Source organism: Pongo abelii, chromosome 18 (genome assembly GCF_028885655.2).
Source record: "Pongo abelii isolate AG06213 chromosome 18, NHGRI_mPonAbe1-v2.0_pri, whole genome shotgun sequence".
NCBI classification, from domain to species: domain Eukaryota; kingdom Metazoa; phylum Chordata; class Mammalia; order Primates; family Hominidae; genus Pongo; species Pongo abelii.
In genome coordinates, this window is record NC_072003.2 from 73,011,445 (window position 1) to 73,039,417 (window position 27,973).

A 27,973-nucleotide genomic window follows, 5' to 3' on the forward strand; every position below is an offset into this window, starting at 1 on the left:
AAAGCAAATATTACAATAAAGTGAGTCACAATATTTTTTGTTTCCTGGTACATATAAAGGTTATGTTTACATTGTACTGTAGTCTATTAAGTGTACAATAACATTAGGTCTTTAAAAGTAACGTACATACCTGAATTATAAATTACTTATTTGCTTAAAAATCCTAATGATCATCTGAGCCTTCAGTGAGTCATAATCTTTATGCTGGTGGAGGGTCTTGCCTCGATGTTGATGGCTGCTGACTGATCAGGGTGGTGGTTACTGAAGGTGGGGGTGACTGTGGCAATTTCCTAAAATTAGACAACAATGAAATTTGCCATATAAATTAACTCTTCCTTTCATGAAAAATTACTCTGTAACGTGATGCTGTTTGAAAGCGTTTTACCCACAATATAACTTCTTTCAAAATTGGAGTAAGTCCTCTCAAATCCTGCTGCTGCTTTATCAATTAAGTTTGTGAATATTCTAAATCCTTTGTTGTCATTTCAACAATGTTCATGGCATCTTCACCATGAATAAATCCCATCTTGAGAAACCACTTCCTTTGCTCATCCATAAAAAGCAACTTGACATTCATTCAAGTTTTATAATGAGATTGTAGCAATTCAGTCATATCTTCAAGCTCCACCTCTAATTCTAGTTCTCTTGCTGTTTCTGCTACATCTACAGTTACTTCCTCTACTTTTCAAGTTACTAAAGTCTTGAACTCCTCAAAGGCATACATGAGGGTTTGACCTTCTGCAGTGAATCACAGATGTTCTTAATGGCATCTAGAATGGCAAATCCTTTCCAGAAGGTTTTCAGTTTTCTTTGCCCAGACCCATCAAAAGAATCATTATCTATGGCAACTGTTGCCCTGTGAAATGTATTTCTTAAATAACAAGACTTGAAAGTCAAAATGACTCCTTCATCTATGGGCTGCAGAATAGATGTTGTGTTAGCAGGCATGAAAACAACATTCATCTCCTGTACAGTTCCATCAGAGCTCCTGGGTGTGCAGGTGCATTATTAAAGAGAAGTAATATTTTGAAAGGAATCTATTTTCTGAGCAGTAGATCTCAACAGTGGGTTTAAAATATTCAGTAAGCCACACTGTAATTAGAAATCAGATGTGCTGTCATCCAGGATTTGTTGTTCCATTTCTAGAGCATAGGCAGAGTAGATTTAACATAATTCTTAAAGGCCTTAAGATTTTCAGAATAGTCAGTGAGCATTGGCTTCAACTGAAAGTCACCAGGTGCATTTGCCCCGAACAAGAGTCAGCCTGTCCTTTGAAACTGTGAAGCCAGGCATTGATTTCTCTTCTCTAGCTATGAAAGTCCTAAATGACATCTTCTTCCAATAGAAAGCTGGCTTATCTGCATTGAAAATCTGTCGTTTAGTGTAGCTACCTTTAACAATTATCTTAGCTAGATCTTTTGGATAACTTGCTGCAGCATCTACGTCAGCACCTGCTGCTTCACCTTATATTTTTATGTTATGGAGACAGCTTCTTTACTTAAACGTTATGAACCAACATCTGCTGGCTTCAAACTTTTCTTCTGCAGTTTCCTTACTTCTTCAGCCTTCATAGAATTCAAGAGAGTTAGATACTTGTTCTGGATTAGGCTTTGGCTTAAGGGAATGCTATAGCTCATTTGATTTTCTATCCAGACCACTAATGCTTTATCCATATCAGCAATAACTCTTATTATATAATTATTATGATTGGTAAGTTCACTGGAGTAGCTCTTTTAATTTCCTTTAAGAACTTTTCCTTTGCATTCTTAATTTGGCTAAATGTTTGGTGCATGAGGCCTAGATTTCTGCCTACCTCAGGTTTTGACATGTCTTCCTCACTAAGCTTAATCATTTCTAGCTTTTGACTTAAAATGAGAGCCATGTGACACTTCCTTTCACTTTAACTTAGATGCCATTATAGGGTTATTAATTTGCCTAATTGCAATGTTGTTATGTCTCAAGAATAGGGAGGCCCAAGGAAGGGATAGAGATGAGGGAATAGGCAGGCAGTGGAGCAGTCCAAACACACACAACATTTACTGATTAAGTTCACCATCTTGTATGGCACAGTTCATAACACCCCAAAACAATTACAATAGTAACATCTGTATTAGTCCATTTTCACACTGCTATAAAGCATACCCAAGACTGGGTAATTTCTAAAGAAAAGAGGTTTAATTAACTCACAGTTCCACAGGGCTGGGGAGGCCTCAGGAGACTTACAATCATGACAAAAGGGGAAGAGGCACATCTCACATGGTGGCAGGCAAAAGAGAGTGGTGAGCAAACAGGAAGAGCCCTTATAAAACCATCAGATGTCCTGAGAACTCACTCACTATCATGAGAACAGCATGGGGGAAATCACCCCCATGGTCCAATCACCTCCCACCAGGTCTCTCCCTTGACATGTGGGGATTACAATTCAAGATGAGATTTGGGTGGGGACACAAAGCCAAGCTATATCAACATCCAAAATCACTGATCACAGATCATCATAACAGATATCAAAATAATGAAACAACCAGTCATGGTGGCTCATGCCCATAATCCCAACACTTTGAGAGACCAAGGCAGGAGAATTGCTTGAAGTCAGGAGTTCAAGACCAGCCTGGGAAACACAGCCAGACCCCATCTTTATGAAAAATAAAAATAATGGAAAATGTTCAAATAAGAATTACCTAAATGTGACACAGAGATACAAAGTGAGCACATGCTGTTGGCAAAATGGTGCTAATAGACTTGTTCAATACAGGGTTGTCACAAACCTTCAATTTATTTTAAAAAATGCAATATCCGCAATGTACAATAAAGTGAAGTGCAATCAATGGAGGTGTGGCTGTATTTGAAAAAATAATTACCGAAATTTTCCTAATTGGATTTTTTTTTTTAAATAATTTTTTTAAAAAAACTATAGATCCAAGAAACTTGGCAAACTTCAAGCAGGAGAAATACAAAGAAAACTTCCTGTACACATCAGGCATCGTTTCATTTTCAAACTGCCAAAAAACAAAGACAAAGAGAAAAGCTTAAAGCAGCCAGGGGAAAAAAATACATATTACAGAGAGAGGGACAGCGATAACAATGGCTGTCCTAGAGTTCTGGCTTCACCTAGGAAATAATGGAAGCTATCTGTAAAGCGCTGAAAGGAAAGGAAACAGTCCATCTAAAATTCTTTATCCACTGAAAATGTCCTTTAAAACTGAGAGTGAAATAGACATTCTCATATAAAAGAGCCTGAGAGCATTCATTGTCAGCAGATTTACATTACTGCACAACATGTTAATAGATCTTCCTCAGTCTGAAGGGAAATGATACCAGATGGGAACTCCAGTCTGCAAGAAGAAAAGAGGAGCTCTAGAAATGGTCAATACCTAGGAAAATGCAAAATATATATTTAGAGGGTTTTTTCTTGGATTTCTTAAAAGACAACTGACAGTTTATAACAAATATAATAACATTCTAAGGTGGATGTTCTCATGTATGTAGAAATAAAAGATATGACAACAAAAGCACAAAAGATGGGGTGGACAGGCAAATGAAGTGATGCTAAGGCAAGGTTATTATTAAGTGTGAGGTAGGGACCAGGAAGCATCCATTGTCAAGTGGGAAGTGATAAAATATTAACATTTAATCAATGTTGATAAGGATTCATTTTTAGCTCTGGAGCAACCACTAAACATTGTTTTAAAGGCCAGGCGCAGTGGCTCACGCCTGTAATCCCAGCACTTTGGGAGGCTGAGGTGGGCGGATCACCTGAGGTCAGGAGTTCAAGACTCGCCTGGCCAACATGGTGAAACCCTGTCTCTACTAAAAATAAAAAAATTAGCCGGGCGTGGTGGCACATACCTGTAATCTCAGCTACTTGGGAGGCTGAGGCTGGAGAGTCACTTGAACCCAGGAGGTGGAGGTTGCAGTGAGCTGAGATCGCACCACTGCACTCCAACCTGGGTGACAGAGTGAGACTCCATCTCAAAAAAAAAATGTTTTAAAATATGACTAAGAAGCCAGTAGAGGAAATAAAATATATGCCAAAAGATTATATATCAATCCAAAAGAAAGCAGGAAAGTAACAACAGAAAAATGAAAAATAAAAGGGACAAGTGGAAAATAACTAGCAAGGAAGCAGACTTCGGGCCAAACATATAAACAATCACTTTAGGCCGGGCGTGGTGGCTCACACCTGTAATCCCAGTACTTTGGGAGGCCGAAGCGAGTGGATCACGAGGTCAGGAGATCGATACCACGGTGAAACCCCATCTCTACTAAAAACACAAAAAAATTAGCCAGGCGTAGCGGCAGGCGCCTGTAGTGCCAGCTACTCAGGAGGCTGAGGCAGGAGAATGGCGTGAACCCGGGAGGGGGAGCTTGCAGTGAGCGGAGATCGTGCCACTGCGCTCCAGCCTGGGCGACAGAGTGAGACTCCGTCTCAAAAAAAAAAAAAAAAAATCACTTTAAATGTAAAACACTAAACACTCCAATTAAAAGACAGGGCATGTTAGAAGTTCTTCAAGACACAAAGAAGTTGAAAGTAAAAAGCCAGACTATATAAAGAACTATTAACACCAAATAATAATATGATAAACAACCCACTGTGTTAGAAAGGACAAACCACTTGAATAGACCCTATTGCATAAAAGCAGCTATGTGAATGACCAATAAAAACACGAGAAGATGCTGAACATTATCAGTCACCAGGGAAAAGAACTTAAAGAGGTGAGCAGCAAAAGAAGTCCGTTGCAGGGGTGAAGGGACAGTATAGTGTCGTTACAAGTGTGAGCTCTGGAGTCAGTCTAACCTGGGTTCAAATCTTGGTCCTGACTCTTCTTTACGTGTGACCTTGGGCAAGATATTTGAGTTTGCTAAGCCTCAGTTCCCTCATCTTTAAAAAATAAAAATAAATAAAATAAAATTTAAAAAGGTTAAGTGGCATAATAACAGTGCCTACGAACTGTGTGAATTAACTAATTAAGCATTTCTATTTATTGCCTGGCACACAGTAATCATTAATTAAGTGTCAGATGCTATTGTTGTTTTTAAACTATCCCAACAGCAACAGGAATAGGAAGAAAGCCCATTGTGGCTAGGCGCAGTGGCTCACACATAATCCCAGCACTTTGGGAGGCCAACACAGACAGATCACTCGAGGTCAGGAGTTCAGGACCAGCCTGGCCAACATGATGAAACCCCGTCTCTACTAAAACTGCAAAACGTAGCCAGGCATGGTGGCGGGTGCCTGTAATCCCAGCTACTTGGGAGGCTGATGCAGGAGAATCACTTGAACCCAGAAGGTGGGGGTTGCAGTGAGCCGAGTCATGCCATTGCACTCCAGCCTGGGCAACAGAGTGAGACTCCCTCTCAAAAAAAAAAAAAGAAAGAAAGAAAGAAAGAAACAAAGCCCATTGAAACTTACCTCAGAGGTCTCACTTGTTTTCCAGAGCCGGCCAGCTGTCCCCACCAGAGAAGTGCTGGCATTGGACAGTCCTGCTCTAGCCTCTTCTAAAGCAAGCCCAGGATATTTAATAATCTCATCTGGGAGGAGCCGGAATCCCTAATTAGAAAGTCTGGCTGGCAGGGATCCGGGTAGGCTGCGAGGGTCCTGTCAGCCTGGTACCCGTGCTTCACGTGCCAAACAATGCTAACAAAGAGAAGGAGCCCCTGAAAATGTGCAGAGGACCCTGGGCTCACCCCTACTCTTCCCTCCTTCCTCCTTCTCTCCCCGTGAATGCAGGTGATCTTCCGAAACGAGGTGACAAATGAGTTCTTGTACTACAATGTGAGTTTCAGGGTCATCCCTTCAGGCATCATCAAAACCATCGAGATGGTGACCCCAGTCCGGCAAGTTGTATCAGCCTCCATCAAGTTGGAGAACCCTCTGCCCTACTCAGTGACCTTCTCCACAGAATGCCGGATGCCCGACATCGCCCTGCCCTCCCAGTTTGTGGTGCCTCCCAACTCCGAGGTACGGCCCTTTGGCTGTCGGGGGCTCCCTGAGAGCTGTGATAGTGGCTTCCACCCATGAGACCTCTGGATCCACACTCTGCATCCCCGGAGGGTGGGCCAGCCCTGACAGTGGTTAGGAAGGCAGGGGACGGCACAATCACCCTCATGTTCCTTTCCTTGTTGCTAAAGTCCTCACAGGAGCTTGGGCACATAGTTTGGAATTCTCTCTTATGAACCTTGTCTCTGTGATTTGTTTGCTTTGTTCCAGCTAAAACTATTTTTCTTGTTTTTTGATAATTATAAAAGTAGTATAGAGTCCAGGCGCAGCGGCTCACGCCTATAATCCCACCACTTTGGGAGGCCAGGGAGGGCAGATCACTTGAGGTCAGGAGTTTGAGACTAGCCTGGCTAACATGGTGAAACCCCATCTCTACTAAAAATACAAAAATTAGCCCGGCATGGTGGTGGGCGCCTGTAATCCCAGCTACTCGGGAGGCTGAGGCAGAAGAATTGCTTGAACCCGGGAGGTGGAGGTTGCAGTGAGCCGAGATTGTGCCACTGCACTGCAGCCTGGGCAACAGAGTAAGACTCTTATCTCAAAATAAAATAAAACAATAAAATAAAATAAAAGTAGTATAGAATAGGTGTGGTGAAAAGGAAAACAAGGTACGTAATAGCGTGTGCACACACACACTACTTCAGGAAGGAGCACAGGAAAACTTTGACAGTGGTTAGGAGGGCATGGCTGGAATTATAGAATTGTGAACTGGTAAGGAGATGAACTTTCTTTGGAGTCTTTTTATCTGGTTATCACTCCAAACTCTCACTGTCCAGATTCTATCAAATCTCTTGTGTTTCTCCACCTTCAGCCCACCTGACGAGTTCCCCTCACTCCAGCCCCAGCCGACTTCCTCCTCTGCAGAATCTACAATCCATTTTGTTCTTCAGAGGAAGTCTCCATGCCCTTTATTTTATTTTGATCTTTTTCATTGTGAACTATAAAATCTATACCGAAAAGTCTATAAAACATATATATACCTGTAATGTATTAAAATGTGTGTTTCAAACAAATAATTATGAAATAAATATGTTTCATACCCAGACCAAGAATTATGAAATTGCCATCACCCCAGAAACCTCCTTCAGCCATGTGCCCCTCTGCAGTCACAACACCCTCCCTCTCTCACCCTTCAGAGTTACCAGTATTCTTATTTTGTGATAATCATTTTTTTGTTGTTTTTGAGCAATACAGTGTAGATTTTTGAACTTTCTGTGAGAGAAATCACAGCATATGCTTTCTGTTATGTCTTCTTTCTTTTGCTCAATATTGTGATTGTGACAGCCGTCCATGTTGTTGCACACAGCTGAGGTTCATTTGCCTTTGCTGCTGTGGAATATCCCATTGTGTGACTAGACCACAACTTAGATATTCATTCTTCAGTGGCTGGTCATTTGTGTTGGTTTCAATGTCTAGTTATCCTGAAAAATGTGGCCATGGATCTCCTGGTACATGTATCCTCCTGACGCGCATAGACATACGTTGTTCCACAGCATATGCCTAGGAGTAGAACCACTGGTCATAGAGTGTGCATAGCTTTCCCTTTAGTAGGTAATTGCCAATTAGTGATGAGAGTTCCTAAGGTTCAACGTCTTCACCAACCCTTGGTATTGTCGGGTTTTTTTAAGGTTTACTAATCTGATAAACTGCTAACTCCTCATGGACTTAATTTTCCTTTTTACAAACAGATTGATTTCAGTTGGGTAATATTATATATAGGAGATCTGCATCTGTGTTCATGAGTGACCTTAGACCACTGTTTTCCTCTCTCGTACTGTCACTGTCCAGTTTGCATATCAAAGTTTTGCAAGCCATATAGAGTCAGGCATTTTCTCACTTTCTGGATTCTGTGAGTTTATAAAAGATTGAAATCATGTCTTTCTTGAACTCACAGATGAAGCCACCTAGGCCTGGTGGGTTTTTGTGTGTGTGGAGGTGGGAGAGATTGTCTGCTACTTATTTGTCTACTACTATTCAATTCCTTTAATGGGTTATTGGACTACTTAGATTTTCTGTTTCTTCTTGAGTCAGTAATAAGACCATGTTCATTGCATCCATATATTAAAATGTTGGTATAAAGTTGTTAATGTCGTATTACCTTTTTAATGTGACATCGCTTTTTCATTTCTAATATTGGTTATTGTGCCTTCTCTCTGTTTCTTAATTAGTCTTACCAGAGGTTTCTTTCCAAAATGCGTCTTTCGTCTCCATTGTGACTCTATTGTATGGTTGCTTTCTGGTTACTTGATTTCTGCTCTTGTCTTTATTATTTCCTTCCTTCTGCTTCCTTTGGGATACTGGGGGCTTATCTAATTTCTAAGATGAAGGCTTAGTGCTTTGACTTCTAGTCTTCTTGATTTGCCAAGCTATACATTTAAAATTATAAATATCTAAGTACTGCTTTAGCAATTATACAAATTGTGATTGTAGTGTTTTTTATTCAGTTCAAAAAGGTTCTAATTTTTGTGATTAATACTTCTTTTTTAACTAATGGTTATTAGAAGAGTTTCTTAATTTCTAAACAGGTGGATTTTTCTAGTTATTTTTTAAATTACTTTGTGATCTGAGAACATATTCTATATTATTTCAGTTCTCTAGAATGTGTTTAGACTTGTTTTTATGGCCCAGTGTGTGGTTTTGTGGGGTGGCTTTTTTTTGTAGTTGTTGTTGTTTTTTTATCCTCCATCTATTTTTTAAAAGAATGTGTTTGCCATTTTGAGGTTTATTTTTGAGACAGAGTCTCACTCAGTCAGCTGGAGTGCAGTGGCGCGATCTCAGCTCACTGCAGCCTCCGCCTCCCAGGTTCAAGCAGTGTTCTTGCCTCAGCCTCCCGAGTAGCTGGGATTACAGGTGCACACCACTACGCCCTGCTAATTTTTATATTTTTAGTAGAGATGGGGTTTTGCCATGTTGGCCAGCCTTGCCTGAAACCCCTTACCTCACATGATCTGCCCACCTCAGCCTCCGAAAGTGCTACTGGGATTACAGGCATGAGCCACTGCGCCCAGCCGGGTTCAGTTTCCTATATTCTTACTGACATTTTTGTCTGCTTTTTTTTTTTTTATCAGTTAAGAGAATACATTAAAGTATATCACTATGATTGTGGATCTGTTTGTTTCGTCTTGTAGTTTGTCATGTTTTGCTTCATATACTTTGAACTATGTTTTGGTTAAGTAAAAATGATAGTATTTTTCTGGTAACTTGAAACTCTTTTCATTACGAAGTGATCCTCTTTGTCTCTACTAATGATTTTGCCTTGAAGATCATTTTGTCTGCTATTAATACAACTTTCTTCTGGTTAGTATTTGCATAGTGTATGTTTTAATTGTCATACTTTCAACCTTTCTGTGTCCTTATAATTTAAATGTGTCTTTTATAAACAGCATATAGATGAGATAGATTTTAAGAGAGGGAGTGGAGAGGGGATTGAGACAGGGTCTCACTCTGACACCCAGGCTGGAGTGCAGTGGTGTGATCACAGCTCACTGTAGTTTTAACCTCCCCAGGTTCAGGTGATCCTCCCAACTCAGCCTCCCGAGTAGCTGGCACTACAGGTGCGTGCCACCATACCTGGCTAATTTTTATATTTTTTTGTAGGCTCATCTCAAACTCCCGGGCTCAAGCAATCCACCCACCTCAGCTTCCCAAAGTGCCGAGGCGGGTGGATTGCTTGAGCCCAAGAGTTACAGGTGTGAGCCACCACGTCCAGCCAGATTTGTTTTTTTAATCCATCCTAGCAATCTTTACTTTTCACTGGAATATTTAATTATTTGTATTTAATACACTGACATAGTCAAGTTTATATTCCCCCCTGTGCTTTCTCGTTATCTGGGCTGTTCTGTTTTCTTTCCTCTTTTGTTTTGTAGATATCTCTTCCCGTCTTGTCTTCATTGTTACTCACTCACATTCACTTTTTTAAGATGATAACTTTGTGTATAATTCTACCATCCTCCTTTTCCATTGCTCATATTAGGTTTTTCCATACTCTTGGAAGGAGAAGGTAACCTGTGTATCTAAGGCTCTCTCCTCTGTTGTAACTGCAAAATGTTGATTTTTTTTTTCAAATACAGCCTTATGCTTTTAAGATTTATTTTCTCTGCTCTCATCCCCACCTTTTTCTGAGCTCTGTCTTTCCTTTACCCCTAGTGTCTCTGTTATGGTCAAATAGATTCTACTTTCATAAATTTCTCTCAGCGCAGGAGTTTTATCTTAGAAAGGAGCTTCAGTCACTTGGTTTTGTGCATTCAAATGGCCTATACTGCCCCATATTGTCCAATCTTATTGCAACAGTTTTTGCAATTAACCATAAACTGGAGCCCGAAATATTCCTCCAGCTTAGGCTGCTATTGTCAAATTGTCCTATCGGGTTTTCCGGGTTTTGCCTGTTCATGCAATGTCAAGGGAAAAAAAGTTTTCCAGGTTGTGTGAGAGCCCCCAATTCAGAGGCGATTCTGGGTTCTTGGGCTCTCGAGACTGATGATCTTTTGCCTTCCTCCTGCTTTTCCTCTATAGTGGCTGATACCACATCCATCTGCTAGCTGTTAGTAATTTGGTCCTACCCACTAGTTTTTTGGGATTTGAGGGGTTACCTTTTCACTGAGTTTTGTTATAAATCGTGGCCATGTGTTCTTGCTGCTGTTAACCTAGTAGATCTGTGCATTTCGTGGGGAGATTTGGGGAGATACCAAACTATGCTGCTGCAATCATCTTGCCTAAAGCCTGAAATTGCTTTTCATATGTGAGCAGAAGTCAAGTTTTCTTTTTTTCCAAATGGATATAAATTGTCTCATACTGTTTTTACTTAAAAGGCCATCTTTTCCCCCACTGCTCTGCAGGGCCATTTATGAAATAAATCAAGTCCATCTATGCATGGGTCTGTTCTAGCTTTTCTATGATATCAGAATGATCTAATTACTGAATTTGTGCCAATATCAGGGCATCCTAATTACTACCCACTAAGAGTAAGGTTTGATGTCTGGTAAAGCAAGCAATTATTCCAGCTTTATGTTGAGACTTAGTAACCTCTTATATTGTTGTCCTGCTGGAGTATCTTAGCTATTCTTGGCCCTTTACATTTACATATCAATTTTGAAATCAGCTTGTCAAGTTCCTCAATAAAAAATAAAAAGAAAAGAAAAATAACCTGTTGGGATTTTGATTTGGATTACATTGAATCTATAGATTATTTTGAGAATATATTAGTTATTTGTTGATCTGTGACAAATGAACCAAAATTTAGCAACTTAAAACAACAAACATTTACTGTCTGCGCAGTTTCTGAGGATCAGGATTTAAGAGCAGCACCTTGGCCAGGTGGTTTGGGCTCAGGATCTCTCAGGAGGCTGGAATCAGGTTGTCAGCCAGGACGCTAGTCATCTCGAGGCATGACTGGGGCTAGATTTTCTGTCTCCAAACTCACTCATGTGGTTGCTGGAAAGGCCTTAGCTCCCTGCTGGCTATTGGCTGGAGACTTCAGTTCCTCACCATGTGGGCCTCTCCCTAGAGCTGCTTTCAACATGGCAGCTCGCTCACTTCCCCTAGGAGAGAGATCTAAGAGAAAAGGTGCACAAGAATAGAAGCCACAGGCCAGGCACAGTGGCTCACACCTGTAATCCCAGCATTGTGGGAGGCCGAGGCAGGCAGATCACAAGGTCAGGAGTTCGAGACCAGTCTGGCCAACATAGTGAAACCCCATCTCTACTAAAAGTACAAAAATTAGCCGGGCGTGGTGGCATGTGCCTGTATTCCTAGCTACTCAGGAGGGTGAGGCAAGTGAATTGCTTGAACCTGGGAAGCAGAGATTGCAGTGAGCCGAGATGGCAACACTGCACTCCAGCCTGGGAGACAGAGCGAGACTCTGTCTCAAAAAAAAAAAAGAATAGCTCTCCCTCCCCCTCCCCCTCCCCCTCCCCCTCCCCCTCCCCCTCCCCGTCCCCGTCCCCCTCCCCCTTCCCCTCCCGTCTCCGTCTCCCGTCTCCGTCTCCCTCTTCTTCGGTCTCCCTCTGTTGCTGAAGCTGGACTGTGCTGCCGTGATCTCCGCTCGCTGCGACTTCCCTGCCTCGGGCTCCTGTGACTCTCCTGCCTTGGCCTGCCGGGTGCCTGGGATTGCAGGCGCGCGCCGCCACGCCTGAATGGTTTTTGTGTTTTTGGTGGAGACGGGGTTTCGCCGTGTTGACCGGGCTGGTCTCCAGCTCCTGGCCTCGAGTGATCTGCCTGCCTCGGCCTCCCGAGGTGCTGGGATTGCAGACGGAGTCTCGCTCACTCATTGCTCAATGGTGCTCAGGCTGGAGTGCAGTGGCGTGATCTCAGCTCTCTACAACCTCCACCTACCAGCCTCCTGCCTTGGCCTCTTAAAGTGCTAAGATTGCAGCCTCTGCCCCGCCACCACCCCGTCTAGGAAGTGAGGAGCATCTCTGCCTGGCCGCCCATCGTCTGGGAAGTGAGGAGCCCCTCTGCCCGGCCGCCCTATCTGGGATGTGAGGAGCCCCTCTGCCTGGCCGCCACCCCGTCTGGGAGGAAGTGAGGAGCGCCTCTGCCCGGCTGCCCCATCTGGGAAGTGAGGAGCGCCTCTGCCCGGCTGCCCCATCTGGGAAGTGAGGAGCGCCTCTGCCCGGCCGCCACCCTGTATGGGAAGTGAGGAGCGCCTCTGCCTGACCACCCCGTCTGGGAGGTGAGGGGTGCCTCTGCCTGGCTGCCCCATCTGGGAGGTGAGGAGCGCCTCTCCCCGGCCGCCACCCCATCTGGGAGGAAGTGAGGAGCACCTCTGCCCGGCTGCCCCCTCTGGGAGATGAGGAGCAACTCTGCCCGGCCGCCCCGTCTGGGAGGTGAGGAGTGCCTCTGCCTGGCCGCCACCCTGTCTGGGAGGAAGTGAGGAGTGCCTCTGCCCGGCTGCCCCGTCTGGGAGATGAGGAGCACCTCTGCCCGGCGGCCACCCCGTATGGGAAGTGAGGAGCGCCTCTGCCCGGCCGCCCCGTCTGGGAGGTGAGGAGTGCCTCTGCCTGGCTGCCACCCCGTCTGGGAGGAAGTGAGGAGCACCTCTGCCCGGCTGCCCCGTCTGGGAGATGAGGAGCACCTCTGCCCGGCCGCCCCATCTGGGAGGCGAGGAGCGCCTCTGCCTGGCCGCCACCCCGTCTGGGAGGAAATGAGGAGCGCCTCTGCCCGGCTGCCCCACCTGGGAAGTGAGGAGCACCTCTGTCTGGCCACCCCGTCTGGGAGGTGAGAAGCGCCTCTGCCCGGCCGCCCCGTCTGGGAGGTGAGGAGTGCCTCTGCCCGGCCGCCACCCCGTCTGGGAGGAAGTGAGGAGCACCTCTGCCTGGCTGCCCCCTGTGGGAGATGAGGAGCAACTCTGCCCAGCCGCCCCGTCTGGGAGGTGAGGAGCGCCTCTGCCTGGCCGCCACCCCATCTGGGAGGAAGTGAGGAGCGCCTCTGCCCGGCTGCCCCATCTGGGAAGTGAGGAGTGCCTCTGCCCGGCCGCCAACCCGTATGGGAAGTGAGGAGCGCCTCTGCCCGGCCGCCCCGTCTGGGAGGTGAGGAGTGCCTCTGCCCGGCTGCCACCCCGTCTGGGAGGAAGTGAGGAGCACCTCTGCCCGGCTGCCCCGTCTGGGAGATGAGGAGCACCTCTGCCCGGCAGCCCCGTCTGGGAGGTGAGGAGTGCCTCTGCCCGGCCGCCACCCCGTCTGGGAGGAAGTGAGGAGCACCTCTGCCCGGCTGCCCCGTCTGGGAGGTGAGAAGCGCCTCTGCCCGGCCGCCCCGTCTGGGAGGTGAGGAGTGCCTCTGCCCGGCCGCCACCCCGTCTGGGAGGAAGTGAGGAGCACCTCTGCCCGGCTGCCCCATCTGGGAGGTGAGGAGCGCCTCTGCCTGGCCACCACCCCGTCTGGGAGGAAGTGAGGAGCGCCTCTGCCCGGCTGCCCCATCTGGGAAGTGAGGAGCGCCTCTGCCCGGCCGCCACCCCGTATGGGAAGTGAGGAGCGCCTCTGCCTGGCCACCCCGTCTGGGAGGTGAGGAGCACCCTTTGCCCGGCCGCCCCGTCTGGGAGGTGAGGAGCGCCTCTGCCCAGCCGCCACCCCGTCTGGGAGGAAGTGAGGAGCACCTCTGCCCGGCCGCCCCGTCTGGGAAGTGAGGAGCGCCTCTGCCCGGCCACCCCGTCTGGGAAGTGAGGAGTGCCTCTGCCTGGCCGCCACCCTGTCTGGGAGGAAGTGAGGAGCGCCTCTGCCTGGCTGCCCCGTCTGGGAAGTGAGGAGTGCCTCTGCCCAGCCGCCACACCGTCTGGGAAGTGAGGAGCGCCTCTGCCTGGCCACCGTGTCTGGGAGGTGAGGAGTGCCTCTGCCTGGCCGCCACCCCGTCTGGGAGGAAGTGAGGAGCGTCTCTGCCCGGCCGCCCCCTCTGGGAAGTGAGGAGTGCCTCTGCCCGGCCGCCCCGTCTGGGAGGTGAGGAGCGCCTCTGCCCAGCCGCCACACCATCTGGGAAGTGAGGAGCGCCTCTGCCCGGCCGCCCCGTCTGGGAAGTGAGGAGCGCCTCTGCCCGGCCGCCCGGTCTGGGAAGTGAGGAGCGCCTCTGCCCGGCCGCCCCCTCTGAGAAGTGAGGAGCGCCTCTGCCCGGCCGCCCTGTCTGGGAGGTGAGGAGCGCCTCTGCCCGGCTGCCACCCTGTCTGGGAGGAAGTGAGGAGCGCCTCTGCCCGGCCGCCCCATCTGGGAGGTGAGGAGCGTCTCTGCCCGGCCACCCCGTCTGGGAAGTGAGGAGCGCCTCTGCCCGGCCGCCCTGTCTGGGAGGTGAGGAGCGCCTCTGCCCGGCCGCCCTGTCTGGGAGGTGAGGAGCGCCTCTGCCCAGCTGCCCTGTCTGGGAGGTGTACCCAACAGCTCCGAAGAGACAGTGACCATGGGGAGCAGGCCATGAGGATGATGGCGGTTTTGTTGAAAAGAAGGGGGGAAGTGTGGGGAAAGGAAGGAGAGATCAGATTGTTGCTGTGTCTGTGTAGAAAGAGGTGGGCATAGGAGACTCCATTTTGTTCTGACTAGGAGAAATTCTTCTGCCTTGGGATGCTGTTGATCTATGGCCTTTCCCCCAGCCCCGTGCTCTCTGAAACATGTGCTGTGTCAACTCAGGGTTAAATGGATTAAGGGCGGTGCAAGATGTGCTTTGTTAAACAGATGCTTGAAGGCAGCATGCTCTTTAAGAGTCATCACCACTCCCTAATCTCAAGTACCCAGGGGCACAAACACTGCAGAAGGCCGCAGGGACCTCTGCCTAGGAAAACCAGAGACCTTTGTTCATGTGTTTATCTCCTGACCTTCTCTCCACTATTATCCTATGACCCTGCCATATCCCCCTCTCCGAGAAACACCCAAGAATGATCAATAAATACTTCATAAATTTAAAAAAAAAAAAAAGAATAGAAGCCACAGTCTTTCATCATTTAATCTCAGAAGTGACATGCCATCTTTTCTGCCATATGCTGGTGGTCACACAGGTCAGCCCCTGGTATCATATGGGAGAAGACTACACGAGGCTGGGAATCCCCAGAGGTGGGGATTATTGAGGACCATCTTGGGCCTGTCTATCAGAAGGAGAATTAATATCTTTACAATATTGAGATTTCCAATCCACGAGCAAATCGCCACTTATTTAAGTCCTTTTTAATTTCTCTCAATAGCATTTTTTTGGTTTTCTATGTAGAGACTTTATTCATCTTTTATTAGGCTTATTTCTAGGTTTTATATATTTTGATGCTATTACAAATAGTATCTTTTTAAAATTTCATTATTTGTTGTAAGCATATAGAAACATAATTGATTTTTGTATATTGATTTTGTACCCCATCATCTTTTACAATTCACTTATTTCGGGTTTGTTTGTTTGTGACAGAGTCTCGCTTTGTCACCCAGGCTGAAATGCAGTGGTGTGATCAGGCTCACTGCAACCGCCAGCTCCCGGGTTCAAGCGATTCTTATGCCTCAACCTCCTGAGTAGGTGGGATTACAGATGTGTGCCACCATGCATGGCTATTTTTGTATTTTTAGTAGAGACAGGGTTTCATCATGTTGGCCAGGCTGGTCTTGAACTCCTGGCCTCAAGTGATCCTCCTGCCTCAGCCTCCCAAAGTGCTGGGATTACAGGCGTGAGCCACCACACCTGGCTACAATTCATTTATTTTGTATAATGACTTTGTACCCAACCATCTTCTAAAATTCACTATGTTCAGGAGAAAGACTGGCATCCAATTTTTCTTTCTCCTATTATTGTTGGATTTTGGTATCAACTTTACGCTGGTTGGAGCGGGTTCCCTCTTAGTCTTTTCTCTGAAAGAATTTGTGGAATACTAGTATTCTTTCATCCTTGATTGTCTGGTATAACTTACGAGTAAAGATTTATGAACCTGGAATTTCTTTAAGGATTTTTTTTTACTATTGATTACATTTCTCTAATGGTTATATTAATAGAACTAAGTGGATTTTCTATATGTTCTTGGGTCTGATTTTTTTTTTTTTTTCCGAGATGGAGTTTTGCTCTTGTGGCCCAGGCTGGAGTGCAATGGCGTGATCTCGGCTCACCACAACCTCCGCCTCCTGAGTTCAAGCAATTCTCCTGCCTCAGCCTCCCGAGTAGCTAAGATCACAGGCATGCGCCACCACGCCCAGCTAATTTTGTATTTTTAGTAGAGACTGGGTTTCTCCATGTTGGTCAGGCTGGTCTCAAACTCCCAATCTCAGGTGATCCACCCGCCTCGGCCTCCCAAAGTGGGGTCGGTTTTTATAGGTTATATTTGTTTATACATATGTCTATTTTATCTAGCTTTTAAATTGTGGTAAAATTATCTAAATTCTTATACTATATTCTTTTTTGTTAAACATCTATAACTTCAGTGATATCCTCTTTTTATTCTGATATTTTTCTTTTTTAAAAAACTTTTTTAGAGATGGGGTCTCACTGTGTCTTCCAGGCTGGAATGCAGTGGTATGATCATAGCTCCCTGCAGCCTTAAACTCCTACAATCAAGGACTCCTCCTGCCTCAGCCTCCTGAGTAGCTAGGACTACAGGCGTGTGCTGGTACACTCAGCTAATTTTTTATTTATTTATTTATTTACTTATTTATTTTTGGAGAAACAGACTCTCGCTATGCTGCCTAGGCTGGTCTCAAACTCCTGGGCTCAAGTGATCTTCCTGCCTCACCCACCCAAAGCACAGGTGTGAGCCACTGAGCCCAGCCTCTGATATTTTTCAATAAGAACTAGTTATTTTTTTAAATACTTACTCATAGTAAAACCAAATTTTGCCTATATAAAAGTATATGAAATTGAAAATAAGTCTCCAGAATCCCATTTTCCCACCCTAACATAACTACTGGTAACAGTGTGGTATATATTCTTACAGTCTCTTTCTATACATCCATAGACATACTCTTCACAAAAAAGAGCTCCTACTATATATGCATTTCTGGAACCTCCTTTCTTCCACTTAAAATATCATCAACATCAACACCTTTCATTTCAATGTGTATTGCTCTACACCTCTGGTTTTTTTCTGAGACGGAGTCTCACTCTGTTGCCCAGGCTGTGGAGTGGAGTGACACAATCTTGGCTCACTGCAACCTCTCCTTACCGGGTTCAAGCAATTCTCCTGCCTCAGCCTCCCGAGTAGCTCGGACTACAGGCACGCACCACTGCGCCCAGCTAATTTTTATATTTTTTTTAGAAATGGGGTTTCACCATGTTGGTCAGCCTGGTCTCGAACTCCTGACCTTGTGATCCACCCGCCTCAGCCTCCCAAAGTGCTAGGATTACAGGCATGAGCCACCACATCAGGCCCCACTCTACCTCATCCTTTCTAGTGGCTACACAATATTCCACTGAAATGAGAAAACCGTAATTTATTTAACTAATCTTCTACTAATAATACATTCGAATTGTTTCCCTTGTTTTGCTATATAAGAAATGCTTTCTGGTTCTTGCTTTGTTTCGCCATGGGTAATAATGGAGGATGGCAGAACCCAGGATGCTGTTCTGAGATTGGCCATGAGCAAAGAAGGAGCTGCCTAAGCTTCAGCCCTCCTACTGGCAGCACTCACCCATCTCCACATCTCCCTATGTGCGCTTCTCAGGAGAGGGTCCAGCACCTGCACTTAGATTCATAGAGATCCCAGATATAGAATCACCTGAACTAGAGAAAGCTAGGAGAGGTACAGAGGAGGGAGGGTGGGCTGATTTGGACAGAGGTTCCCCCGGAGCACGAACAGCATGATCATGTGCACTATTTCTGCCCCCAACCTGCTATGGAGCCTTGGGCAGGTCTCTAGGTGGCAGGTGATGAATTAGCTTTTCAGCATGACAGGATCCTCTGTTTTCTCTTCCAGGGCACGTTCTTATTTGAATTCCAGCCCCTGAAAGCTGGAGAAACCTTCGGAAGACTAACTTTGCACAACACTGACTTGGGTTACTACCAGTATGAGCTCAATCTGAAAGCCACGCCAGCACTTCCGGAAAAGCCCGTTCACTTCCAGACTGTCCTTGGCAGCAGCCAAATCATCCCTGTGAAGTTCATCAATTACACACGGCAGAGGACAGAATACTACTGTAGGGTGAGTGGCCCCTGCTCCACCTTCTGCCCTTCCCTCACATGAACGCTGGGTTCAAAAACAATGAGAGGAGACACAGGGAGCATGAATGTGAGACTCAGAGAGACTCAGGTGCTTCGTTGTCATGGTGACACCTGCCTCAGAGGCCTGAATCTAGCCTGGAAACTCCCAGCTAGCAACAAACAGCACCAGGCCTGGGTTCTTCCATTATAACTTTCTGTCTTAACAAGCTGTGATGGAGTGTAGGGGAGTTTTGTTTCACACAGCACGCCCAGTGATCCACAGAGGGAGACAGTATAGCTTAGTGGTCATGGTATCGGCTGTGGAATCAAACAGACGTGGGTTTGAGTCCTGGCTTCACCACTTACTCTTTGTATGAATAATTTACTTAAGCTCTCTAAGCTTTTTCATAAATGGGGATAATACCCCCAACCTTGCAGGATTGCTATAAGGATTTTAAATATGTATCTAAAGCCATTTTCTTAGAGCCTAGCCTATAGTAAGTGCTCCATATACATTAGCTGTTACATCAGTTGGAATATAGGTTCATCTACTAACACAGAAACCCAAAGCTAGGCACAGTGGTTCACGCCTGTGATCCTAGCACTTTGGGAGGCTCAGGTGGGACGATCGCTATAGCCAGGAGTTGAAGACCAGCCTGGGCAACAGAGCGAGACCTTATCTCTATTTAAAAAAAATAAAATAAAATTCTAAAAAACAGAAACCACAAATAACAGCAAGTTAGATGTTGGTTTCTCTCACAAATAACAGTCTGGGCATAAGCAGTTTGAGCTGGAATGGCAGCTCGCTGACACCAGGCACCCAGACACCTTCTGTCCCAATGCTCTGACCTCTGCAGGGAGCTGCTTTGGTCCACATGGGCCAAGATGGTTTATCAGGACATCCACATTCCAGCCAGCTACAAGGGAAGAGGGGACAGTTGTATATATCACCTCTACTAATATTCCATGGAACAAAACTTCACAGGACCACACCTATCAACAAAGGAGCTAGGAAAGGTAGCTTTTGTACTGGGCAGTCACATGCCCGGGTAAAATCAGAGATCTTGTGGCTGTAGCCAAGAGGCAGAGGCTCTTGATCAGTTGTATCAGCCAAGAGATGCTAGATTATGTGCAGTAACAACCACAGGGGCTTAAGATGAAGGCTTGTTTCTCATTTGAGCAGTATTCCAGAGAGGCCAGCAGGGGACCCTGCTCATCTCAGTCCCGTGGGATTCAAGCACCATCTCAAATATTTCCAGTACAGTATTAGACAGGTGAAAGGACCCTGACGGGAGTTAAATTGGCAATGAAAGGCTCTAGTATGGAAGTGACACCTTTCACTTCTGCTCACAGCTAGTTGTCTGGAACTAGCACCACCCATCCACAAGGAGCCAGAACGTTTGGTCTTCCATGTGCACGGAAGGAAAGAACCGGATATAGGGGATCAGCCTCCATGACTGCCCTATCGACATAATCTGGCTGTGTGTCTCAGTACACATTATTAACATCTCTTTGCCTTTGTTTCTTTGTAGCAAAATAGAAATAATAATTAGTAATACCTACCCTGCAAGGGAGTTATAAGGACACAACTTTATAACATTCCCAGTCTCACACAGACATAGTTGCTTGATGTCCAGGAGTGGAGGGGCTGGGGTAGACTTGAGCTCCTGGTGTGCTCTTCAGGATCTCACGTGAGCTGAGTTTGTTTGTTCCCGTTTCAGACCGACTGTACAGACTTCCACGCAGAAAAACTCATTAATGCAGCCCCAGGAGGCCAGGGAGGCACTGAAGCCAGCGTGGAAGTCTTCTTCGAGCCCAGCCACCTGGGTGAGACCAAGGGCATCCTGATCCTATCATCACTCGCAGGTGGAGAGTATATCATCCCCCTCTTTGGAATGGCTCTACCTCCCAAGCCCCAAGGTCCCTTCCCGATCCGAGCCGGGTACAGCATAATCATCCCCTTCAAGAATGTCTTCTATCACGTGGTGACCTTCTCCATCATCGTGGATAACCCAGCCTTCACCATTCGCGCTGTAGAGTCTGTGCGGCCCAAGAAGATCAGCAACATCACAGTCTCCTTTGAAGGAAATCCATCTGGCAGCAAAACCCCCATCACCACCAAGCTGACTGTGAGCTGCCCTCCTGGTGAAGGGAGTGAAACTGGAGTTAAATGGGTTTATTATCTGAAGGGGATCACCCTTTAGTGATAACCAGGGTTACCTGTATCAACCAAAAGCTATGCATTGTCTTAGCCTGAAAAAGAATAGAGAAAACAATAAGAATTCTAAAGGAACTGTTTTTATTCTTCTCATACAATTAGAGGGCAGTTATTTCCATATTATGTGTTTTCCAAATATAGATACGAAATATCTATTCCATATTAAACATTATAACTACACACAACAGCTCTATATTTTAGACAACTGAATCCTTGTAAGTCCCTAAATTGAGTTTATTGACGTAGCCCTAAAGCTCAAGTACTTTGTAATAATTCCCATTTTTATCAAGAAGGCACAGGTATCACACTAATGACCTTCTACTCTACAACACTTAGCAATGCGTGACGCTGGGTACTGCAGTTTCTTTTTAAAATCCAAAATGGTTTAAAAAGCCCTTAGACATGACTATTTTGATGTGGCATTTTATTCTGCTTTCACATAAAAGCCAAATAAATATTTTCAAAGGGATGAGCAGATAACATTAGGGCAATCCAGGGACACTCCCATCACTTTTTCTCTTGGCTTTTATACCATCAGTGTCCGAATCCCACATCTGCCCTACACAGAAAGTTCTCACTGAAGTCTAGGCCCTGGAGAAAGGCTAATAGAGATCCCAGCACCCCCGACCACACACACACACCCCGCCTTGGATAGCGTTCAGCAGGAGAGCAGGGATCCTCAACCCATCTGCACCTCAGGGCCACCTAACTCTCACTCAGAACCTGCCCAGTCCCCATCTGATGTAACTGGTCTGGAGAGGGGCGTGGGCATCTTTATTATATATATTTAACTTGTACAGCAGATGGTTAAAGTCTGGCCATGGAATGGGTTTGCTTCTGCAGACATACACCTCTGACGGAGGGTCCCCCTGCCTCTACCTGCTCCCCACACTCATCCCCCACAGCCCTCCTACAAGAGGGGCAGGAGGCTGGAAGAAGATGGCCTCTTGGGAATAAATGCCATAAAGAAGTGGGTCTCAAAAATGGTCCCTGGGCCAGCAGCAGTACTATCACCTGGGAATTTATTAAAAATCCAAACTCTCAGTCCCCATGTCAGATCTACTGAATCAAAAAGTCTGTAGGTGTGGCCCGGCAATCTTTCAGCAAGCCCTTATACCTGTCAGAGGTAGCTTTCATGGAGGGAGACTCTTCTACTTCTGCACCTCCCCACAACCCTAGCCCACTATACTCTAGGACCAAAGAAGCTTTTTCTAGAATGTCCGTAAACACAGACCTTTACAGTAGTCCTCCCTCATCCTCAGGGGATACATTCCAAGGTGCCCAGTAGATGCCTGAAACCACAGATAGTACTGAACACTCTATATACTGTGGTATTTTCCTTTACATACATACCTATGATAAAGTTTAATTTATAAATTAGGCACAGTAAGAGATTAACAACAACTAATAATAAAATGGAATAATTATAATAATATGCCAGCATCACTACCCATGTGCTTTGGGGCCATTATTAAACTAAATAAGGTTTCCTTGAACACAAGCATTGCGATCCCATGACAGTTGACCTGCTAACCTCAAGTCATCTACTCAGTGACTATCAAGTAGGTTGTGTCTACAGCATGCGTACGCTAGACGAGGGGATGATTCACATCCTGAGCAGGATGGAGTGGGATGGCATGAGATTTCCTCAAGCTATTCAGAACAGTGTGCCATTTAAAAAGTATGAATTGTTTATTTCTGGAATTTTTCATTTAATATTTTCATTCCACAGTTGACCACAGGTAACTGAAGCCATACATGAGGAGGACTGCCATACTTAATGGACAATTTATTTTTATAACCTCTAAAGACACCACTGATAGGTCTAAAGACAACCAGATGACAGATTTTCGCAATGGTTAAGTGAGCAAAGATCGCTCTGACCAATAATCTGAGAGGATGCTAAGATCAATGAGCAAGAGTGATGACTTGCAAATATACAGCATCTGTATAAAGTCAGTGCTTCTCAAATATTAGTATACATCAGCATCCCCTGGAGGGCTTACTAAAACAGATTGCTGAGCCCCACCCTCAGGAAGTCCGATCTAGGAGATTTGGGTGGGGCTTGAGAATTTGCATTTCTAACCAGTTCCTGGTGATGCTCGTTGGTGAGACCAGTCAGACTGTGAGAACCATGACTCTAAAGCCTCGAGCCTCCTGATTATTCGGAGTGGCCTATGGACCTGCAGCATCAGCATCACCTGGGAATTTGTTAGAAACGCAGGCCCTCAGGCCCCACCCCAGACCTGTTGAATCGGAATCTGCATTTTCATGGACCTCCAGGCGATTTGCATGCACATCACAGCTGAGAGTGCTACCTTAAGGTACCTGGCAAAACTTGACATTTGCCAAACCCACAGCCATAACTCTCTTCATTACAGTCCTGAGAGGAGTCTTACCAAATCTGCATAGGACCTAGTTGATTAAATTAACCCTCCCCAAAATGTGCCTCCTTCCACCTATTCACCAGAGGTACAGGTTGGGAGAAAGGAAGCAATTGGTGTGTCACTCTACTCTTCAAAAGGGTGTACCTTTTCAATAATGGTGAATGTAGTGCACCAAATGATCCCTAAGGCTGAAGAAAAGGTGGAAGAAACTGTGTGAAATCTTGGCTAACATACCACCAGCCACAGCATGGCTTATAAACAGCCTTGGGGTGGCTAGAGGCAACTCCCCCAATTTCAGACCTGTTCCAGTGCTTCTTCAAGCCACTGAAGCTGTCCATAAGCATCTTATAAAATTGATCAGGGAGAAGGGAGGGGGAGAAACAAAAACGAACCCAGGTTGCAGCACACTCAGCATTAATCACTAGATCAGCCTGCGCTCAGACCTGCTTCCTCACCTGTTTGGTGCCTGCTGTTTCAGAATCACGTAGACGCTACTAAAGATCATAGTTCCCCTCAGTGCTCTGGAGATAACAACTTGAACATTAGGAAACGTTAAGTTTCCCGTTTGAGATATTTATTCTTGGTCCTGTGTACCAGTGGAACAACTGACATCAGCTGATCTGAAGGACCCCACGAGAAGCTGATTCACCAAAGAATGCAATTTCCACATCCTGATGATTTCATCCATCTTACCCAACCACTCAGTGACCTGGTTTTTCAGCCCTTCATCCTCCAGGATCCCCTTAAAAAACCCAGCCCAGAACTCTTCCGGGAGATGGATTTGAGGGTCTCCTCCCATCTCATCACTCAGTGACCTTTGATCATCACTTTCTCTGCTGCATCTCCACTGTCTCTGTGCATTGGTCTGTTACTGCACAGTGGGCACACAAACGTATTGGTCCTATAACACCACTGAGTCTAGGGTCCAAATCCTCCTAGCCCCTGAGAGAGGAGGAAGTTCCTTCTCCCTGGGACAAAGAGCCAAGCTCAGATCCTGCCCCAGTGTGAACCCTCTTCCAGGCTGGTTTGAGATTGGGTGCATTTCTTCCCTTTAGGTTTTTCTCGTGCTTCCTTGGCCTCAAACAATAACAGAATATTCTTATATTAGCAAATTTGGAATGACAAAGTAGCTTAACAGCGGGCTTGATAAAAATAACCCTTCCAACACATGCTTGTGGAAGTTACATTGGAGAATCCATTCTCAGCAAAGCAGACCAGGAGACTTCTAACTGGGGGATGTTCAGAAAATGTCAGGGTAGCTGTGTGGCAGAACTCCAAGGAGCACTGTGCACAGAATACCGTGGGAATGGGGCTCCCTGGCCTCGTTCCACACTGAGCCCTCAGCGAGTGTGGCATGCTAAGTCTAACCACTTCTTTAGGAGCCTCAGGTCAGAGGTGACAATACTGTAACATTGGTGAGGGCCTGCCACATTTCAAGACCTCTACCTAATACCTTAAATCCTGTTGCCCTGAAACTCCAGCTACAATTACATTGCTGTTGGAGAAACTGCTTTGCACAGTTCAAGATTTAGGTACAATGTCACCAGCAGCCTCTTGCTACAAGTTATGTCATAACTTTTACATACCTTGTAATAGCTATTATGAATAGTTGTTACAGAACTATTACAAGTTCTAGCATAACAACCAAGCATCACACAGATGCAAATGAATTGTTAACTGTGAAATGATGACTAGTATGTAGTCAGGCACATCAGTTATCCCCTAGTCTAGCAGAGTTTCAACAGGAATGGTCACAGGTCAGAGAAGAGGAACAAGGGTGGAAGGCAAGGGTAGCCTTTGGGCTTTATTTTTACCACCACTGCTAGCTCAATTATGCATAAATAATCTTACCTAGTTGGCATTTTTCAAGATATTAGAGAAAAGAACCACTTCTTTCTAGGAACTTCTGACCTAAAGGTAGGCATTGGTCTGAGCCTTGAATAAAAAACTGGTTACTTAGCAACCTGAGCCAGAATGTAATTTCAGGAGAAAAGAATACTTCTGGTAAAAAAAAAAAAAAAAAAAATCCTTATTGTTTGAATTATTAAAAACTGTATCATGACCCTTGGGAAATTCAGTTCACCTCTAAGAAAAAGCCAAACCAAAAAAGCAAAAGAAACATGAAATAGATTAGATATGGGTCCCGTGGAAATGCACACACATTGGAGAAATAGAACCAAATCATTCCCATTGATTTACATTTTTTCAGTGTTTTTCATCAACCATCATCAAAATCCTAAAATCAAACTTTGCAAGACATTTGGAGATGTCCTTGGCAGTACTACTACTACTTGTTAGTGCACCTACCTTCATTTATAGGATTGTGTCAGCAAAGATTTTAACAACTATGAAAACCCCACCAGTATAGGAGAATACATTTTTTATGAATTTTTCTAGACATGATATATCCATGACTTGCAGAGTTTTGGATTAGCCTTTGTATTCATTTTCTATGGCTGCATAACAAATTACCACAAAACTAGGAGAGCAAAACAACACAAATTTATTATCTCACAGTTTCCATGGGTTGAGAGCCCAGTGTGAACTGGATTCTCAGCTTAGGGTTCCACAAGGCTGAAATCAAGGTGCTGGCCAGCTGCATCCTCATCAGGAGGCTCAATTAGGGAAAGATCTGCTTCCAAGGACCCTCAATGTGTTGGCAAAATTCATTCCCTTGTGGCCATATGACTAAAGTCCTTACAGGAGAGTCTCTCTTCCACTTCAAATTTCTTCTCATCTCTTTTAAGTACTCACTTGATTCAGTCAGGCCCACCCAAGTTAATCTCTCTTTTTATTAATTCAATGTCTGCTGATTAGGGACCTTAATTACATCTGCACAAATCTCTTCTGTGATATTACATAATATAATCATGTGAGTGATGTGTAGCCCATCATATTTACAAGTCTTGTTCACACTGAAAGAAGGGATAATACAGGGCATGAACACAAAGGGGTGGGAATATTGGAGGTCATCCTAGAATTCTGCCTACCTTTGCCCTTTACTCATTGTGTCCCTGTTTCTGCTGAGGAAAATACTCCATTTTCAAGATTGTTATAAGGCCTATGTATGCACTTTTCATTCATTAAAGAAAAGTATCACCATGCATTCTGAAACTTATTCTTTGAGCTCCACTGTAATCTAGCCCTTGTCCTAAGTCCCTGTTCACTCTGAAAGCTTATGACAGGAAAGGCTGATGCACCTCCCTGTTAACTGCATGTTTACCACACTCCGGCCATAAATTGCTTTTAAATATTTTGCCACATAGTTAGGATTTCTGTTTCACCATGTAATGTGATTCCCAAAGCATCTGAAGGGGCTGCTTTCCAGGGGACCCATCTAGAGACCCGCACTCAGCAGATCTGGGGCCTTTCTCTCTGTAACCAGCCCTCCTAGGCATCAGAGCATGGTAAACACACCCCCAAATGGTGGAGTGACAGACACTGTTGGTACCTGAGATCTTAGGTGGTAGACAGGTAGTGCCATTTTTAATTGAGAATTTATTTTGATGTGTCTTAGAAAAAATATACCTATTCAAACTCATGGTTTTAGGGCATAAGCAAAGCTAAAAGAGATTTAAGGTATTTTTCAAAGTGAGTTGATTTGAGGAAAACATTAAATAGATAATACAAGTGGCTAGAATATGGTGAAAGTGATGACAGTGTTACTGCAGTTAGGGAAACGTCTGCATCTAGGAAATTGGTAAATGACCAACTACTGAATGAACTAGTGAATTCGGTGAGTATTGAATAAATTATGTTAAGTGAATCAGACTCCAAGAACCCATTCGGTATTATGAACGTCTACAGAAGCCCACCACGTGTCATCAATTGGGCGTGAGCTACACACCCATTAAAGCACGTCTCAAACCACACTCCAGCTACCTGGCGCGCAGCGCGAGGGTGTGCGCAGTGTGGGTGGAGCCTTGCGAGGGCGTGGCTAATCCACCTGCGGCCTGCGGTGGGGGCGTGGCTGGCGAGGGGCGGGTCCTCGCGACGGAAGGCGGAAGTGCTGTAGAGTCATGTGACTCGAGTAACATGGCCGCTGTCCCGTGAGTGCCGCTAGTGCCGGACGAGAGTTGTTAGGCGGCCAGGGTCAGGTGTGCTGGAGCGGGGTCCCGGCCCGGGTTCCAGGGCGAGGCGGCGGAGCGTGGGAGGCAAGTCTAGAGCGGCGTGGTCCATGCGCCGGCGCCGGGGGCAGAGCGGAGCCGCAGACTCCCCTGGCCCCGGCGCGGCCCCGGCAGCCGCGGGCTAAGGAGTCGCGAGGCTCCCCCAGCTACCACCATGAACCCCGAGAAGGATTTCGCGCCGCTCACGCCTAACATCGTGCGCGCCCTCAATGACAAGCTGTACGAAAAGCGGAAGGTGGCGGCGCTGGAGATCGAGAAGTAAGAGCCGCCAGGACCCCTCCCTGGCTATGCAGCCCCTAACTGCTCTGCTCCCCAGGGGGACTCCTCACGCCTTCCCAGCCAGGGTTACTTTCCCAGGTTTTAGGCCCTTACCTTAGCGCAGTGTTTAAGAGCAGATTGGGAGCCATATCTGGGAGTCCCCGCTTTACTCCTGACTGGCTGTGTGATTTGGTCCCAGCTTTTTAACCTCCCGCTGCCACAATGGGGTGCAGTGAGAATGAAGTGACATCATATATGGGTAGTGCTTTGCACAGTGCATGGCACATGGTGAGTCTTCGGTGCGGTGCCACCCAAACCAGCAAATCAGAGAGTTGTCTCTGTGGTGGGAGAGAAGTCAGAAGCCGGAGAATTTGCAGGTGATGCTGACCAGCCTGGTTTCTTACCCAGCTTCTG

General features: G+C 45.8%; 2 protein-coding genes and 1 long non-coding RNA gene across 6 annotated transcripts in view; 2 read left to right on the forward strand and 1 right to left on the reverse strand.

Annotated features, from left to right (window-relative positions):
* Positions 1-26,278, forward strand: part of HYDIN (HYDIN axonemal central pair apparatus protein) — a 438,909-nt gene extending 412,631 nt beyond the window's left edge. For 2 of the 3 annotated variants that reach the window (XM_054534089.2, XM_054534091.2), the window contains exons 84-86: positions 5,729-5,959; positions 18,346-18,570; positions 20,291-22,172. In XM_054534089.2, coding sequence (XP_054390064.1) covers positions 5,729-5,959; positions 18,346-18,570; positions 20,291-20,773 — 939 coding nt within the window. In that variant the 3' untranslated portion in view covers positions 20,774-22,172. Of the gene's footprint in view, positions 1-5,728; positions 5,960-18,345; positions 18,571-20,290 lie in introns of all 3 variants that reach the window. The other variant, XM_024234010.3, reaches the window with a different exon arrangement.
* LOC129050842 (uncharacterized) lies at positions 15,395-27,949 on the reverse strand. The gene is made up of 4 exons (XR_008514671.2): positions 27,674-27,949; positions 20,790-20,822; positions 20,133-20,711; positions 15,395-15,551 (listed from the first exon to the last, which is right to left on the reverse strand). It is a non-coding gene; the product is annotated as an uncharacterized LOC129050842 (long non-coding RNA).
* The window catches only part of VAC14 (VAC14 component of PIKFYVE complex), a 116,960-nt gene continuing 116,088 nt past the window's right edge, over positions 27,102-27,973 (forward strand). Inside the window, exon 1 of one of the 2 annotated variants that reach the window (XM_002826618.6) lies at positions 27,102-27,559. In XM_002826618.6, coding sequence (XP_002826664.1) covers positions 27,456-27,559 — 104 coding nt within the window. In that variant the 5' untranslated portion in view covers positions 27,102-27,455. The remainder of the gene's footprint in view (positions 27,560-27,973) is intronic. The other variant, XM_054534095.2, reaches the window with a different exon arrangement.